The following is a 19,068-nucleotide window of genomic DNA, read 5'->3' as shown; positions in this document are numbered from 1 at the left end:
TGCGTGCCGGTCGCATCCGTAGCAAGTCCTCAAGCTCCCGCACCTGTAGGGCTACTTGCCCTTTGAATCGGACGAGATTTCTGGCATGAAACCTCTCCGAATTCACCTGTACCTACGGGGGAATTAGCCGCTAGCTAATCCAGTACCTGTGCAAGAGGCTCTTGCCTCGGCAATCGCGCATGAACCCACACGACTGTACATTGGTCAAATGAAGAGCCCACTAGAGGGGCATAACATACTGCCAAAGGGGAGAGAGAGGGCAGTGCGTAGCGTGGAGTGCATCACTCCTGGCACCGCACTGTGCATAAGAGGGAAAGCAAGCACTCCATAGCTCTTAACCTGTGACAAAAGCTGCAAATGAGCCTCTCCCAGCTTAAAATTCAGCGCCAACTCTATCTTGCATTAGAAACTGCACCAGAATGTGCCACTTGGCACATTTATAAGCATTTTCCCGTTTCGGGGTTGCCGCCTAAAAATCTCCCAACTGGTTGCCCAGTTGACTTCACGGCAGAGTAAGAAAATGTTCCCCTTGTCATTCCGGAGGTAATGACGTCAACACATTTTCAGGTCCCAAAATAGCAGTTTCCTAAATTTTAGGAGATGCTGCCATTGTATCTTTCTAGGTCATCCGACCCTCTTTGTACATTGCGGCCACATCCAGAACTGAAATGTAGCCTCAGTAGCAAAGGATTCCACTTTGGCTAGTGAATGACCCCACTTGGCTAACCATAGTCCTTGTCCAACCTTAGTGCTCTCTTGCCCTCATGCCTGGACTCCCTCTGGACAGTTCCACACTAGCTATGCAATGTAGGGCAGTTAGATTTCCCGAGGGGTGTTTCCAAAAAGTGAAAGTAAATAGATAATAAGAAAGAAATCAACAAAAAGGATAGATAGTAGTCACACGCTGGTGACATGCAACCTACCTTGACTCCTTGAGTTTCAAAGCTACATGGATTGTCAGTGTGACAATGGCTTCTGAAACAAATGATGTACATGGTATTTAAAGTGAGCTCAAATCAAGTACATGTTACATGAATGTTAGAGGTGTACAGATTGTCAGTTTGGCAATTGCTCTTATGGAATGTCCAAAAGTTTGGTTAGTGCTATAAAAGTGAGTATTTCTTGTCAGTTTGTCAAGGATACAGTAATTGCTTCTATTAAAGGGTACATGTGTAACTGCATTCTTAAACTGTCAGTTTGGGTATGCTCGAAAGTGTTACTGGGCCCAACGTGTACTATAAGAAAGTGGCAAAATGTGTGGCTACCATTTTGTCATTGGAAAGTTAGTGACTCAAAGCAATGGCAGAGTGCGAAGCTACCACTATGTCATTGGGACAGGGTTCACACGCAGGCAATACATGAGTCAACAAGGTGTTGAATACACCAGGGTTGACAATGAGCATGTATGTGTCGTACATGTGTCGACAGGTGTTGAATACATCAGTGTTGACTGTGAGCATGTACGACATAGATGCAAACGAGGACGTTTGAGATTTCAAGAGGGGGGTATGTCACCAGCGTGTGAATACTATTTATTCTTTTTGTTGATTTCTTTCTGATTATTTATTTACTTTCACTTTTTGGAAACACCCCTCGGAAAATCTAACTGCCTTGCATTGCATAGCTAGTGTGGAACTGTTCAGAGGAGTCCAGGCCTGAGGGCAAGAGAGCACTAAGGTTGGACAAGGACTATGGTTAGCCAAAGTGGGGTCATTGACTAGCCAAAGTGGAATCCTTTGCTACAGAGGCTACATTTCAGTTCTGGGTGTGGCTGTAGTGTACAAAGGGGGTCAGATGACCTAGAAAGATACAATAGGAGCATCTCCTAAAATTTAGGGAACTGCTATTTTGGGACCTGAAAATGTGTTTGCGTCATTACCTCCGGAATGACAAGGGGAACATTTTCTTACTCTGCCGTGAAGTCAACTGGGAAACCGGTTGGGAGATTTTTAGGCGGCAACCTCGAAACGAGAAAATGCTTGTAAATGCGCCAAGTGGCACATTCTGGTGCACTTTTCTCATGCAACAAGAAGTGGCACTGAATTTTAAGCTGGGAGAGGCTCATTTTCAGATTTTGTCACAGGTTAAGAACTATGGAGTGCTTCCTTTCCCTCCTATGTACAGTGCGGTGCCAGGAGTGATGCCCTGCACGCTACGCACTGCCCTCTCTCTCCTCTATGGCAGTATGTTATGCCCCTCTAGTGGGCTTTTCAATTGACCAATGTACACTTGTGTGGGTTCATGCGCGATTGCCGAGGCAAGAGCCTCTTGCACAGGTACTGCATTAGCTAGCGGCTAGTCCCCTGCAGGTACAGGTGGATTCGGAGAGGTTTCACGCTAGAAAACTCGTCCGATTCAAAGGGCAAGTAGCCCTACAGGTGTGGGAGCTCGAGGACTTGCTACGGATGCGACCGGCACGCGAAACGGAGCCCGAAACAGTAAATTACAGCCTGCTGTGTATTTTTGCAGGTTTAGGGTTTTTGGCCCTAAACGGTCCCTAATACCCCCAGGAGGTTCGAGGACGCGAGGGGACCGCTATACAGGTGATCTGGCGCATTTTTAGGGCTTAAAACAGAGAATTCAGCGTGCTGCAGATTCTCGCCAGGTTTTGCAAAGTGCCCGTATGCGTCGGGAAAGTCATTCAATGCGTGGGAATACTGACTGTGAAGGGTCCTAGTACAGTTATGCTGCCGCAATCGGGCCAGAACAGTTGAAATTCAGCCAAGTTTGTGCGGGGTAGCTTGTAGGGAACCACAGCGTTTATTCCCTCTTTTAAACAATAAAGAAATACCGAAAGGGGCGCCTAAGTTAGGGGCCAATCTGGAGTCGGTCTACTCATACAGGTGCAATCTAGCAGCCTGTATCCCTCTCCCTTTTGTTGTGTCTTGAAAGTACAGGTAAAGTGGGTGACAACTTAAATGTGTGAAAGCAAATAAGTTTTAAGTCTAAAGTCTACCGCCCTTTTTGGATTGAACAGGCCTGTTTCAGCACTCCCAAGGAAGATGTCAGAAGGCATATAAGTTCGGGCAAAATTTTTCTTGAAAGCTTGCCAAGTCCTTTGAGTGTGCTGCTTGGTAGCTATAGACATCAACATCTGCATGGCACTGCTTTTGAGAAAAACAGTGACTCGAAACAAATCTTGGATCCTTTTCTTGCAAGTGATCTTTATGGCTTATTCCCTGTAAGACATGAGTGGTGAAGATGGGAGCGCGCCCGATGTGCGATGAAGTAAGGATGGGAGTGCCTAATAAGTCCGGGGTAAGATCACGAACAAAATTTCCAATGAGCTTTGGAAGTGCGATCTTGCTCTGTCTGCTCTTTGGTGGGACCGGTTTGGGGTCGGAGCACGAACCTAAAAATTTCCAATGAGCTTTGGAAGTGCGATCTTGCTCTGTCTGCTCTTTGGTGGGACCGGTATGCTTTCAGAAAAGCATATGCCTGAGGCTCTAATACCACTGTCACAAGTCGGGCACCACGTGCCAATAGAAAGGAACAGATTGAACAGACTTTTAGCACTTCAATAACAACTGAACTAAGAGAGAGAGAGAGAGAGAGAGAGAGAGAGAGAGAGAGAGAGAGAGAGAGAGAGAGAGAGAGAGAGAGAGTGGCAGAATTCCACCCCAGAGAGTTGGCCCCAAACCTTGGCGTCCCTTTCGATATTTCTTTATATTGCATCAACACAGTACAAGCCGGTACTCCAGACTCTGCACCTTCTCCAGGAAGCATGCCAGAGAATGAGCCCTTAGCATATATTTAAAGGCCCTTGGCCTTTGAAAAGCAGTTTACATGAAAAGCCTTCAAACTCAAAAGCTTCTGGTCCAAAAGCAATGCCAAAAAGGTGTCAGCGTAAATCACGGAATTCCGTACAACTGCCACGTCAGCACTGTCAGAGTGTTTTGTGGAAATCTGCCACGTCAGCACTGTCGGCGGAATTTCAGGTTTTCCGTACAACTACCATGTCATCAGTTTCTGCGCAATTGAGGATTCAGCTTTATTTTTAATTCCCTCTTGGGCCCCATCGGACGGGGTCTCATAAGTTGGTAGGACTTCTTCTTCTGTTGTTGCTTGTTCTTCTCAGGGTTTAAGCCCCTCAGTTGGATCTGAAGGTTGGCTCTGCTCTTTACTGACATTGACACGTCAGCAGTTTGTGACACTACCACCTTGCTAGTGGCTTGCCGGTTGCAGTCTTATCCGAGATCAAACGAATGTCCTTCCGGTTAGTTCAATTTTGTTGCAATGTTTCTACTGCCTTGCTAATGGCTTGCGTGCTACAGTGGTATCGAAGATCATATGAATGTTCTTCTCATAGAAATTCGGTCGAGAACTGCAAGAGTTGACCATGGAAGGAATGCCTCTTCATCTTTGGGAAGGAGAGGAAGAAGAGAAGAAGCGGTGGCAGGACAAAGAGATTGTGACGATAGAAGCCTCTTGACCAAGCTGCAGAAATTGAAGAAGTGGAAGAGGTAGCAGTTCTAGACTCGGTAAGGTCTACTTCCCAAGTCAGTGAAGGATAGGAAAGCAGTGGTATATATATTATATGTTTTCGAGAATCTGTAGAGTCTCCGACCAAGGGGAATGTGTAACAGGCTTGGACACTCCAGGCGAGAAATCAATAGCAACACACGAACAGAAACTTCAAAACCACTGAACGTTAATATATATATATATATATATATATATATATATATATATATATAGAGAGAGAGAGAGAGAGAGAGAGAGAGAGAGAGAGAGAGAGAGAGAGAGAGAGAGGGGCCCAGCGTACTTCCGTGCGGCCCCAAAATCTGGCGCCTCTTACGGTATTTCTTTATCATTAATCATTGCCCCGAGGGACCTTTGTCTAGATGCTCTGAAGAGTGAGGCTCGAAGGGCTCTTATAAACGGTACAAGGGATGCCGAAAGCAGAGCCCCAAAAGCAATCACATGAAAAGTTTCAATTTTAAAAGCATCCTGGCCCAAAAGCTGGCACTCAAGGCAGCCTGCGCAACTCATGGAAATCCGTACGCTGCCACGTCAGTACTCATCAAAAAACGCGGAACTGTAAGGATAGCCTACCATGTCAGCATCCTTGCACGATTTCCCTTTTAAATTGAGTCTTGTGTCTGCTAGGGCCCCATCGGACGGGACCCTATAAGTTGGAAACAACTTTAAAATCATTTTATCTGTCAGGGATTGTCCAGGTGGTCATCACTTTGTGTCAAAATGACAAGAGGTAGATAATAGAAAAGTAAAGAAAGATGAGGCATAAAATGATTCCGAGTCTTGGAAGATGTGGTAAAATGGGTTAGCAGAATCTCTTGGTTTGTGCAAATAGAAAAGCTGCACTTGGCAAAGACTTTTCTAAAAGGTACATATCAAAAGTTGGACACAATGCATCTGTTGATGTGTGCAATGGATGCAAGTTGGGTAGATTCAAAAAGGGATTGACAGATTCAAAAAGCGATTGATAGAATCTTATGAAAATTTGCAGCATTGCAAGGACTTTTTGAAAAGATTCATAAGAGGGGTCTTTTAGACTTCTATTGATAGGAGCTTTGAAGTTCTTTGAAGTTGGGATTAGAGGAGGACGTTTGGGCAGATAGTCCTCGGCGGAGAAAGATTTTGTGTTAGAATCTTTAGATGTGAGGAGCTTCTCTATGTAGAGTTGGGACTAAGATGTGAAAGTCATTTGTGAATGTGATCGTAGTGCATCAACAATTCCATCTAGATCAGATGACTGGATACTGATTTTAATGCAACCAAAGTTCCCAAAGGATGAGATGGCCAGATAGTGATCTTGGTGCATCAACAGTCCTGGGTTAGGTGAGATTGACCAAATTGATTGTTTGCATATGATTGTGCAGTGTAAACACTGTGCATATAGACTAGTAGCTGAAATGGAGTGTACAGTAGGGCATGTGCAGATGCATGCTTTGTAAATGTACTGTCTTGTGGAGGATGGTCATTGGAAGGTGTACAAGGAATGAGTCTCCACTGAAGATTTGGTTTATCTCTGTTTTGCTGGCGTAATCGAGGGCAATTATCCTTCTTTTAAGGGAGGGAGGGCGGTATGTCACAGTGATGACATGGCATGCTGACACAAGAGTGGAAGAGAGAAGAGGAAGAGCCAAACTTGAGTTGACAGAGCTGATCAAAATTAGGGGAGGTTTTACGATTGCTGTCGTGGCTTCTAGGATGTGGGCTTGCTATTGGGGCGCTAGTTATAAAAGTGTTGGCTTTTTGTGCTTTAGTGCATCGGTTTTTTATGCCAGCTGACTTTTGGTGCCTTTGCACTTGTAAAAGCAAGTATAATTTAAAAGTTGCTTTCAGGTTTTCTTTTGGACGTGTGTCTATAAAAGAAAGGCCAGGGGTGCCATCAGAGGAGATCGGCCCAATGGACTGCACTCTTTGTAGACTGAGAGAGCGAGCGTGGCTCGTCAAGTTTGTAAACATCGGCTGAAGTCAAGTAATAGAAATAAAGAAATATCGTGTGGGGCGCCTACTTGAGCCAATTCTTCTTGGAGTGGAACTCCACTACTCCGTGTCTCGTGTCTACTGTGTGATGTCCTTTCTCTTTCAAGTTCAAGTATTTGCTGTTTCAATTCAGGTAAGTATTGTTGCAATGATGTTGCCATGGTGCTAGTGGCTTGCCAATTACAGTCACTTATGTAGACTCCATGTACCGAGTAGGAGCTTCGCCGGTGGAAGTCATTAGAGCATCAAGAAACGCCATATGTGAGTAGCAAAACCACGTTAAAAATGGATCCAACTGTATGTCACTATAAAGACATGAAGTGACTCCAGACCCTTGCCGGGCATCCAAGGAAAGATGGAGAAGGAAGCCACAACTTACAAGCCGCTATTATGCCGTGCATATAGTGATTGGGTATTAAAGAAACACCTAGTTAACTTTGCTCAAGATGAGTGCTCCGAAATGTGCTCAAGGTTCCTTTTACTTACGGAAGGGAGAGCCTTCTGTTCCTTTAGTGAGAGAGTGGAAATGATCACAAACAAAGTGGTAGACATTGTGAATGAAGGTGCTGAGATTGAGAGATAGAGAGAGAAGAATACGACACCAGACAGGTTGTCAAAGCCTCCTCTAAGGGCCCCTCTCTCGATGGCCAGAGAGGTCTATGCTATTGATTGCACAAATCTGGTACAATATGCTGATGCAAGTTCGTGAGGCTATGATGCAATGTGGATCTAAGTTTGGAGACGACGGCGACGACGAGAGCGGCGAAGACGACGGCTGGCTGAATTTGCTATCTTCGTGCTGTCCTTTATCTGCTGAAAATCGCTGGATCTACTGCTGATTTTGCTGCCGAAAATGCTGAATTCTGCAGGTTCAAAACGCTGAATTGCTGGTTTGCATTGCTGAAAAATGAAAAGGCTGGTGCTTCTGGTGGTTCCGTCGCGGTGAATCTGCAAACGCTAGTAGGTCATGCTGATGCAAAAACGCTAAGGCTGATCTTGGTCCTTGATGCAAAAACGCTAGGTCTTTGCTGAGTACTGGTGCCGGGCTTGATCCGCAACTGCAAAACGTTGGCTGTTCTGCAAATGCTGAGAACGCTAGGCCTTCTGGGTGGCTAAAAACGCTATGTCTTCTGCCGAGGGGGTCTTGCTGAGAAGGTGCATTGTCGGATGTCAGGTCCCTGCACTAGCGCTGGGTTTTCTTATATATTGGCTTACTGAATTTGCCCTACCCAGTTCCCAACAAAAGTCACTTAAAAATAATAAGTGAAAAATTGGCTAAAATAGGGAAAATAGGTCTATGCACTGTAAAAATGCTCTTGATGGGTTCTGATGGAAATCTGATGATCATGCTGTGTGCAACCAGAGGATATGCAAGTGTTTGGACATGCACGGTCTGTGAACAGGTCTGCGAACAGACTCACAAAAGTGCCAGAACACTTCGTTAGCTAACTGAACTGAACCCATGTCATGAAGTAGCTTGTCCACGTACACATACGTTAGATGTGCATGTGACATTTTAGGCAAACATTCTGTGGATGCGGTAGAATTTGATTGAAAAGAAGTCACGACATATCCTGTATGCAGACAACTATCATAAATGGAGGAAAGCACACAAAAGCATGAACATAAAAGTGTTTGTTCATGCCACCTGAGCTTATTGAGGTTAATTGATGTACAAGTAATCTGGAACTTTATGACTGTCTCTATTTAAGAGAAGTCACAGGGGCATGACCAACTACAACTCTTGGACGCAAGGTTTTTCCTAATCAAGACTAAATTATCACGTGTGAGAATGTATAAGAAGAGGCCTCAAGTTTTCTGAGGTGCAAAAGATAGAAATTTGATAAAGTTCTGACAGTAATAACTTATTATCAGCTCTTTTAAAGTCTTTTGGAATGTCTGTTTATTGAAGCCCTTGTGAGATGTGTGATAAGGTACTGCGTGTATATGCTTCTAATTGGTAAATATTTCTGAGTTTTGTCTGACCATATACTTGTTTCTGCTGAAGGCGGTTGCTATGTTGAGGCTGTCGACAAGGAAGCAGACTGCATTGCCTCAGCAGAGTGGAAGTGTGCAGAGGGAAAGAAGTACTATGGAAGGGGCCCCTTACAGATCTCCTGGTTAGTGTCAACACACACACAAACACTTGGTATTATCAGTTTCTCTTGATCGAAGTTCCTTGGAGAATTATTAATGTGATGTTGATGGTTGAGGCCTCTTTCAGGAATGAGAATTACGGGTCGATGGGAGTTGCATTAGGATTTGATGGAATCAGCAATCCTGAATTGGTTGCAACAAACCCAGTCTTAAGTTTTAGAGCTTCCTTGTGGTTTTGGATGGATCAACAACCTTCAGCATCGTTGTCGTGTCATCAAGCCATGCTTTTACAAGATCAGGGCTTTAAGGAAGTCTCCATTATCCTTAATGGTGGTCCTCTTGACCCCACTATTTTGTCAGAGAGGATCAAGATTTATAACAATTATTATGCATTCCTTGAGGCGACAGCCAATCTTACTTCTGTAGCATCTGCTCCATTACCTATAAGTATGTCATCTTGCCAAGATGTTCCAAAAGAGAAGAAATCTTGCATCTGAACAGATGATCAATTGTTTTTGTTCTATAACTGCAGATTCTACCAGTGACCCAACGAGAGTCCCTGCCAATTTGAAGGAGAGAAGTAAGTCCTACTGATGGATCTCGAATAAGTGTTGAGGTCGAGAAACCTTTTTTGAGTGCAAAAGAGCCTACCCATAATTTATGTTGCAGTAGGTGGCACTATGTTGGTAATTGTTGAAAATTGGTATATATGCCTTGCTCTTAATCAGCTGCTGAGGGCCGGTATGGTTAAATAAATGTGCATTAGAATGAAACATTTAATGGCAGATCGTGAAAGAGGGCTTTCATTTGATGCAGAAAACATTTGAAGGTTGCAACTGATGCCTTATTAATGAAAAAGGATATGATTGCACTTGTCCCATGAGCTAGTTGGTAGGTGGAGACAATGGGTGTTAATCTGGGTATGATGAATGCTAATGATTATGTTTTAATTTTGTGAGGCACTAATCCAAGGGTTTTGCAGGCTGCATTGGATCCTTGTGTAGCACACGAAAGAAACTGGTAGTTTTTGTGATGCCATTGCTGATAGGTGGTGGTGTACTTACGGTGTTTGTATGCTTGGCTCTGTGGAGTTTGCGACTTGCTTGGCACGACAGAGAGAGGGCAAGAGGCAACATTTCAAATCTGGAGAAGCTCCATAGTCTTTCAGGAACTCCTAAAAGCTTCACTTATGCCACATTGTCGTCAGCGACAAAGTGCTTCACGGCTGTGTTAGGTGAAGGAGGTTTTGGAATTGTGTACAAGGGATTACTTTCAAATGGAGAAGTCATAGCAGTGAAAGTTCTAAGACAGTCGCTGCATACTGATTGGCAGTTTTTAAGAGAGATTGAGACTTTGGGTAAATTACATCATGTGAATGTGGTTAGATTAGTAGGGTTTTGCGTGGAGAAATCAAAGAAGATATTGGTGTATGAGTTTATTCCAAACAATTCTTTGGAGAAACACCTGTTTGACACACATAGAACGAGTGATGGAATGAATTTGGTTCTGAGTTGGGAGCAAAGATATGAGATAGCCTTGGGTGTGGCAAGGGGCTTGTCCTATATACACGAGGAATGCTCTCATAAAATAATACATCGTGACATGAAGCCCCACAACATACTGTTGGATGAATGTTTCTGTCCTAAAATATCAGATTTTGGTCTAGCTAAGATTATTAAGAGGGAGGAGAGCAAAGTAATGAGTAATTTGAAGGGTACTCCTGGATATGTGGCTCCAGAGTTCTGGTCAAACAGGAAGAGTGGTCTCTCCACAAAATTTGATGTCTACAGTTTCGGCATGGTGGCTCTTGAGCTCATGGCTGGTCGTCCAAACCTTAAGGAGGATGTTCCCTCTGAGCAGTCTTTCTTTCCTTCCTGGGCCTTCACAAAGATTGCCTCCCCTGCTCAACTTCTTGATCACCACATTGCAAATCAAGCTGACCTCCAACAGGTATCCCCATCCTTTCATTTGCAGAATAGAGACGTTAATATAAGATTTCATTTCAATTCTCTCTCTCTCTCCCTCTCTCCCTCTCCCTGCGAGCTGCTCCCTCCTGCGCGCTGCCCCACCCCTGTGCGCTGCTCCCTCCTGCGCGCTGCCCTCCCCTGCGCGCTGCCCCACCCCTGCGAGCTGCTCCCCCTGCGCGCTGCCCCACCCCTGTGCGCTGCTCCCTCCTGCGCGCTGCCCTCCCCTGCGAGCTGCTCCCTCCTGCGAGCTGCCCCACCCCTGTGCGCTGCCCCCCCCTGTGCGCTGCTCCCTGCACGCCAAGAAGGCCAGCGCGCCACCTCCAGCCCAGCTTATTGCCGTACCCGCAGCCATCTCTCTCTCTCTCTCTCACACACACACACACGGTTACATACCCACACACACACGTTGAGTGCTCTCTTCCCCTTCTCCCCTCTTCTTCACAATATGAAGAGAGGGTAGCTACGAAGACAACCATGTCTTCCCCCATCATCAAGACGCCGACACCGACAACGAAGACAACCTTCATGCTCACGAACAAGAGGATTGCACAACTAGAGAAGGACATGAAAGAATGGCGGATGGAGAGAGAGATATGGAAGGAGGAGAAAGCCACCTTCATCAAGCTATGGAACGAAGAGGAGGACATGAGAGCGGAAATCCAAAATCTCAAAGAGGAGAAGGAGAGAAGGGAACGGGAGAACGAGAAGGAGAGGGAGAGATGGAGGAAAGAGCAAGAAGAGATGAAGGCACAAATGGATTTCCTTCATGCTTCCATCACATCCCTCACCCCCGAGGAAGGAGAGATTAAGGAGGAGGCTAAGGAAGCCCTCAAGGAGGAGATCACCAAAGCCCTCACCGCAAGCATTGAGGACAAATTAGAGGCCACCAAAGAAGGATGGGTCGAAGTGGTCAAAAAGAACATCAAGAAGGTAGCAAGAGAGGAAGCCCAAAAAGATGAAGTACTCATCGTACACACAACCATCGAAGAGGAGAAGATGCGACAAGCTCGCCGTCTCAATGTGTGAGTGACCGGCATCAAAGAAGAAGAAGGGTCTACACCCGAGAGCGATGGGAAAGCTTTATGCAAGAAAGTGGGATACAAGGAAGAAGAGATCCCTTTCTCCAAAGTTTGGAGAGCCGGCAAAGATCCAAAGAAGAGAGCTCTCATCCTCCAATTCGCCTCCGAGGAGTCTCGAACTTCCTTCCTCCGAAAGAGGGTCATCTTGAGAGGGATAGAAGGCCCCCCGATTTATCTTGATGATGACCTCACAAAGATGCAACAAGATCACCGTCGCGCGTGCATGCCTCGAGTCCACCAAGCCCGCAAAGAAGGGAAGAAGGCAGTATATCGAGATGGTAGGGTTATCATTGATGGCAAGACCATCGCATAGGGACTCGCGGCCTGTGGGACACACGAGGAGATTCATGTCACGGTTTGGAATTGCAATGGAGACCTATGGACACACCCAGAGAGACTTGAGGAGGTGATGAGAGGTCGAGACATCATTCTACTTACAGAGACACACGAGAGCCCGGAGAGAGGGTTACCACGGATACATGGATTCCAGTGGGAGTCTCTACATCGAGGATGTATGCGCCAGCACACCACTCGCGGCTCAGGAGGAGTGGCCATACTCTTTAGACAGGGGCTTCACAGCAGACTACAGATTGTTGCCCGGGACCCACAGGCCCGCTACATGTGGATTTGCCTCGAGTTCTCACGAGACAGGATCGTCTACATTGCCCTTTGCTACTTTGCTCCCACAGGCTCCAGATTCGCCCCTATTGAGCAGGAGTCACCGTACGCATGCCTCACTGAGGAGATTATGGAGTACTCCACACTGGGTGAAGTCTTCCTTATGGGAGACTTCAATGCTCGTACGCGCAGTGAGCAGTGTGAGGCATATGACCATGAGAACCCAGAGGCACTACACACTCTAGATGAGGAGGCTACTATGAGAGATACAGCAGACAGAGCTTCAGTCACAGCCTACGGACGACATCTACTTCGACTTGGCTCCCAGCACCGTCTCGTTATTTATAACGGGATGGTCTAGTGGCCCACCTCAGGAGGCCTGACTTGTATGCCACATGGAGTTGCAGAAGGAGGGGGGAGTACAGTCGACTATATTCTGGGACCCAGGGAGGCTACACACCTTATCACATCCTTCACCATTCCACCCATACCCATCGGAGCCGACCACACATACCTCTCTTTCTCCATCACCGGAGATACCATCCCACACAGCTCCACAGCACACACTCCACACACCACCATCCATTTCACACATGAGCTAGCCTCTCTTTACTCGGCCAAGGTCGAACATGGCCTATGCCTCCTCCAGCCATCCACACCACTCTCAGTTCTCACATCACATATCTCTTCCGTTCTCCACACTTCAGCTATTAGCTCTTTTCCACACACCACTCACACAGGACGCACTCCCCCCCCCGGGACTATGCCTCAGAACCGCTGGTATGATGATGAGTGCAGAGAGCTATACCGACGCCTCCGTGCACGGCGAGCCTTAGGAGAGATCACAGAGAGAGAGGCCAGACGGCATATGAAGACGCTGACACGCCAAAAGCGGCGAGCATTCGAAGAGGCACAGGAGCTTGAGCTATACCGCCTATTCATGAGCATGGATAGCGCGACGGCATGGCGCACCCTGCGCGAGCCACGTCCGACTACAGCTATTGAGGACCCACACATATGGCATGACTATGCAGAGCGACTATATGAGGTGCTAGGGCAGCCTCCTATCCCACAGCCACACGAGCCACGCCCCACGTGCTCCTCCTTCTTTACAGCAGAGATGGTAGAGAGGGCCATACGCCGCATGCAGCACAGACGATCAGCTGACCATACTGGATTACAGAGTGAGCACATCATTTATGCGGCCTCCACTATAGCCCCGTTGATTGCACGTCTTCAACCGGGCTATAGGGGAGGGCTTCCCAGAGGAGTGGACACAGCACACCATAGTGCCTATCCACAAATCTGGCGACACCCTGAACCCAGGGAACTACAGGACTATCATGATTGGCCACACGATGGCCAAGCTATATGGAGCAGTACTTGAGGCACAGCTCAGCTGCTACGCAGAGATCGAGGGCTTACGAGCTCCAGGCCAGGCAGGTTTCAGACGAGCTTTCTCCACTACTGACCACATCTTCGTTCTGCGCTGCCTCATTGATGGGGCAAAGGCGCGGAAGAAGAGGCTTTACTGCTGCTTTGTGGACTTCCGCAAGGCCTTTGACACAGTCCCACGCGAGAGACTCTTCCAGCGCCTTCACAGCATTGGGGTACCAACAGAGATGATTTGGGCCATATATGCTCTCTATGAGAGGGTGACGGGTCGGGTTCGTTGCCCAGGCGGGTTTTCAGAGACCATTGCTAGCACCATTGGTGTTAAGCAAGGATGCCCACTCTCCCCGACACTCTTTGGGCTCTACATCGACGAGATCTCCGACTACATACTGCGAGCAGGGGGAGAGGGGAGCGACTTGGCAGGTACTCTGGTCCACATCATGTTATATGCTGATGATATTGTGTTGATTTCAGAGTCACCCGAGGGCTTGCAACGCCATCTTGAGGCCTTGGACGAATTCAGCACACACAGGGGGTTGACTGTGAACCTTGGCAAAACCAAGGTTATGATCTTTCACACATCCAGTGCAGTGAGGAGCGCCGCCACCTTCACAGCAGCAGGAGGACAGGTTGATGTAGTCACCTCCTATGTCTACCTTGGCATCACATTCACCAGCCTACAAGGACCCTTCACTATGAGGCAGGCTGCTGTTGACAGGCTCACCCGAGGATATGCAGCTCTGGCCATGCTAGAGCGGAGATGCCACCAGGCACACTTTCAGGAGCCCCGCACGAAGGGGTGGCTTTTCGACACCTTAGTCACCCCGGCCTTGATGTACTCGGCGGCGGTATGGGCACCAGGATTGACAGCTGACCAGTGGACACAGCTTGAGAGACCACAGGTATGTATGATCTCACGCTTGCTCCGCAGCAAGAAGACAGTGCCACATGACATTATTAGAGCCGAGCTCGCCACACCACCTATGGTTGTAGAGGCACTATTCCAGACAGTTTGCTTCATCCAGAGGATGAGAGAGCTACCTCCTGACAGACTTACCCGTAGAGCATTTGAGGCAGCTATACAGCTATCAGAGAATGGGCATGAGAGAGCATGGTACTCACAGGTCAGAGCATGGTTTGAGGGACACGGTCTTGACATGGAGAGCTTACCACCATTCCAGTACGACCCCCATTCACCATATGTTCACCTCTCTCGCAGTGAGAGGAACTTGGTATTGAGACAGGATCTGTGGCAGCTATACACTAGGAGAGTCTGGGAGGCACCTGGCTTGGGGACGAGGATGTCAGATTACAGAGACCAGTTTCTCACCATATTGTCTGGGGGGTTCATACAGAGACCACGCTACATGGACACATATATGCCACATAGCTCACGGGTGGCGATTGGTCAGCTGAGAGTGGCTTCACACAGGTTAGAGATTGAGATCGGGAGACATACTGGTGTTCCCAGGGAGGAGCGAATCTGCAGAGCCTGCACAGAGGAGGTGGAGAGTGAGGAGCACTTTGTATGTAGATGCAGAGCATACACTGAGATCAGAGGCAGGTATGAGGCCTTATTTAGAGGACAGCCCACTCTCCGAGAGATCATGGAATCTCGAGATCAGAGACAGCTCGGACGTTTCTTACTAGAGATACAGCGCCATCGGGACACACTACTACAGCCACACACAGCTACACAGACAGAGGGGAGACAGTCGCAGCTCACAGACTTCTTTCAGAGGATTTCCGCCCCTCCCTCACCAGCCACTCAGAGAGGAGTGACACTCCCACAGGCGGAGGTGAACCGAGCTAGACGACGACCACGAGTCACAGGCTACAGGGGCGCGAGCTCCCACCACCGACAGATCGAGGAGATCCGAGCCCGGGAGCGCCGTGCCACTGAGGAGCGAGTGGCTCAGATGAGGGCCGACCCGACAGCCTTCATCCGGGTAGCCTTGGCACCAGACCCGCCCATGTACCGCATCTTACATCCCCCCATTAGTATAGGATGGAGCTAGATAGCTTGATGCACTCTCATGATTGTACTACCTTGAGCATATAGACATGCATACACCCCTAGAGATAGAACTCCATCCCTCCTCAGATACTCCACTACCTACATTCAGTTTAGTTTTGTATCAGTTTTGTTTCATTTGTCTTTCCGATAGACGGATGACATACACACCATGTACATTTGATTTGTCTCATAGGCCGATTTCGGCCTGACATAGACGTTAAAAATCTTTCTTTCTTTCTTTCTTTTCTCTCTCTCTCTCTCTCTCTCTCTCTCTCTCTCTCTCTCTCTCTCTGTGTGTGTGTGTGGTGACGAGCAGGTAGCGAGCAGGCGACGAGCAGGCAGGCAGGTGGTTACAGCAAGCAGCACGAGCTGGTGAGCAGCCCCATCGCCATCTCTGAACAGCAGGCAGGCAGGCAGCGCGCGCAGGTCATGGAGCAGCACGCACTGGAGTAGGGTTACAGCAGGCAGCGCGTGCAGGTTTGGGGAGTGACCAGTAGCATAGCGAGTGAACTGGAGGTCTATGCGCCACTGATGATAGTTTGTGTTGGAATTAGGGTTGAAGAGAAACACACACAGCTTGGAGAAGACGAAGGAAGCTCAAGGCACACAATAGAGAGTGTGTTACTTAGTGTGCAATGGAAAGATAGATAGCCCTAGAGTGATGGGCGTATATACAATGCACGGGGGAAAAAACCTCCTAAAGAGGGAAAAAATGCCCCGGCGGTCCTAGTGTGTTCACACACATCACTACCACATGTATATGGTAACAAATCCCCCCTGGAGTGATGCGGTGAACGAGAGCTGGCACATGAGTAAAGGGAAGTGCCATGCCCTGAGGACAGGATCAGTCCACAAAGGGGAGTAAGCCCAAAGCTTTGCGGAAAGCTTCAAGCTTCTCACGAGACAATGCCTTTGTGAAAAGATCTGCAAGGTTGTCCTGTGTTGGCACATAAGCCAAGCTGATCTCTCCTGCTGAGAGCCTCTCCCTGACATAGTGGTAATGCACCTCAATGTGCTTTGTGCGAGCATGAAAAACTGGGTTCCTCGCAACTGCCAATGCGCTCTGACTGTCAGTGTAGATAGTGTTGGCAGTGTCCTGTCCAACACCCAAGTCAGCCATAAGGCGTCTGAGCCATACACACTCAACCGTAGCTGTGAAGACTGCCCTGTACTCAGCCTCACAACTCGAAGTGGCCACAGTAGGTTGCTTCTTGCTCAACCATGATATACATGAACTACCAAGCATGAAACAAAAACCACTTGTGGACACTCGCGTGTCAAAACAACCAGCCCAATCTGAGTCCGAAAAAGCATGTAAGTCTGGCGGCAATGATCCCCCCTTGGGATAAAACAAGCCAAGATGTAAAGTGCCACTAAGGTAGCGGAAAATCCTCTTGACAGCCTGCCAATGCTTAGACCCTGGGCTATGCATAAATCTGCTGACCTGCGAGACTGCAAACTGAATATCTGGCCTCGTGTTGCATACATAAATGAGGCAGCCAACAGCAGTTTGGTAAAGAGTGACATCAGCAGGATCGCCAGCATCATGTAGACTCAACTTCAAACCTGTTTCCATGGGAGTGGCAATAGGTTTGCAATCCTCAAGTCCAAACTTACATAGCAATGTCTCTATGTAACTTTTCTGACACAAGGCAATACCACCATCACACTGCTTAAACTGTATACCCAAGTAATGATGCAACAGCCCCAAATCTTTCATCTTGAAAGTAGCATTCAAATCAGCCTTAAATTCAGCAATATGTCTCTCATTTGGTCCAGTGATCAGCAAATCATCAACATAAAGAACCACAATGAGAAATACATCATCCTCACGCTTTACATACAATGTGCTTTCTGTTGGACTGTTACGAAAGCCTCGTTTAACCAAATGAGTGTCAGCTTTCTCATACCAAGCACGAGGAGATTGCTTCAACCCATACAAAGCCTTCTTACATTTGCACACTTTGTCCTCTTGTCCTTTTATGACAAAACCGCGAGGCTGCGTTACATAAACTTCCTCAAATATGTCACCATTCAAGAAAGCAGTAACAATGTCTGATTGATGTACATCCCAACCAAAATGAGCTGCCAATGCACATAGAAAACGCACAGTAGTCATACGACAAGTGGGAGCAAAAGTCTCTTCATAATCTATGCCTTTTTGTTGTGCATAACCCTTTGCAACAAGTCGAGCCTTATGGCGATCGATCTCACCATCCGGCTTGCGTTTCAACTTGTAAACCCACTTCGTACCAATGGCCTTTTTGCCAGGAGGCAAATCACATAAAGTCCATGTGTCATTCTCTATAAGTGCATCATATTCTGATTTCATGGCAGCAATCCAATTTTCTGAATTCTGTGCTTCATCAAAGGACAGAGGCTCCTCAACATCATGTAAACTAGACACAGCCAAAGCATAACAATCTGATGCATAAGATGCATGGCGAGAGCCTGAACGAGTACGACTAGATAAAGGTGCATCCAATTTACTATCACGCAAAGTGTGCACCAGCCATTTTGGCATACCTCTAGCCTGCTCATTTTCAGCCCTTTCCTCATCAAGTACATCATGTACATCTGCATCAGTAATAGGCTGTTCTAAAACATTTTCAGAAACCCCCATAGGCTGTACATTTGCCTCATTGGAACTTACATTCGTATTTCCACCACTGAAAAGAGGCAACAAAGTGTCATAAATGTCCTGTGAGCTTACATTACTGTCTCTAGTACATGACAGCAAGGGTTGAACAGAATCTTCCACAAACACTACATCCCGTGAAACCAGAATACGTTTTGTTTGCGGATGATACAACCTGTAACCTTTGCTTTCAGCACTATAACCAACAAAAATACATTTGACAGCCTTATCATCCAATTTTCTGCGCTGCACTTGTGGCACCAAAGCATATGCCAAACAGCCAAAAACACGCATGTGCTCAATAGAAGGTTTTCTATCATGCCATGCTTCATATGGAGTAATAGACTGCAAAGCTTTCGTAGGACACCTGTTAAGTACATAAGTGGCACACATGATGGCCTCAAGCCAAAAAGAATGCGGCAAAGCTTGACTTTTGACCATACATCGTGCCATTTCCGTTAGTGACCTGTTTTTCCTCTCAGCAACACCATTTTGCTGAGGTGTATAAGGCACTGTACATTGGTGTTTTATCCCACGACTAGCCAGAAATGCATTAAATTCATGAGACATATACTCCCCCCCTCGATCGGAACGGAGGGTGCCCATAGTACATTTTGAGACATTTTCAGCCATAGCCAAAAATTGTTTGAAGCACATAAAAACTTCGGACTTCGCTTTAAGCGGAAATACCCATGCATGCCTGGAGTAATCATCAATGAAAGTCACGAAGTACAGGTAATTGCCCAAGGACGGAGTTTGCATGGGCCCACAAACATCACTATGCACAAGCTGCAACCTGCATGT

General features: G+C 47.1%; 1 protein-coding gene across 1 annotated transcript in view; it reads left to right on the top strand.

The window, feature by feature from the left end:
* The window catches only part of LOC147449155 (LEAF RUST 10 DISEASE-RESISTANCE LOCUS RECEPTOR-LIKE PROTEIN KINASE-like 2.3), a 73,086-nt gene that overhangs the window by 28,372 nt on the left and 25,646 nt on the right, over positions 1-19,068 (top strand). The window contains exons 2-5 of the mRNA XM_086521719.1: positions 8,462-8,573; positions 8,678-8,997; positions 9,083-9,130; positions 9,533-10,500. Coding sequence (XP_086377845.1) covers positions 8,462-8,573; positions 8,678-8,997; positions 9,083-9,130; positions 9,533-10,500 — 1,448 coding nt within the window. The remainder of the gene's footprint in view (positions 1-8,461; positions 8,574-8,677; positions 8,998-9,082; positions 9,131-9,532; positions 10,501-19,068) is intronic.

This window comes from Adiantum capillus-veneris, chromosome 10 (genome assembly GCF_014529385.1).
Source record: "Adiantum capillus-veneris isolate H3 chromosome 10, ASM1452938v2, whole genome shotgun sequence".
In the NCBI taxonomy this organism is placed as follows: Eukaryota; Viridiplantae; Streptophyta; class Polypodiopsida; order Polypodiales; family Pteridaceae; genus Adiantum; species Adiantum capillus-veneris.
Note: the sequence above shows the minus strand (reverse complement) of the source record. Positions and strands in the feature narration are given on the sequence as shown.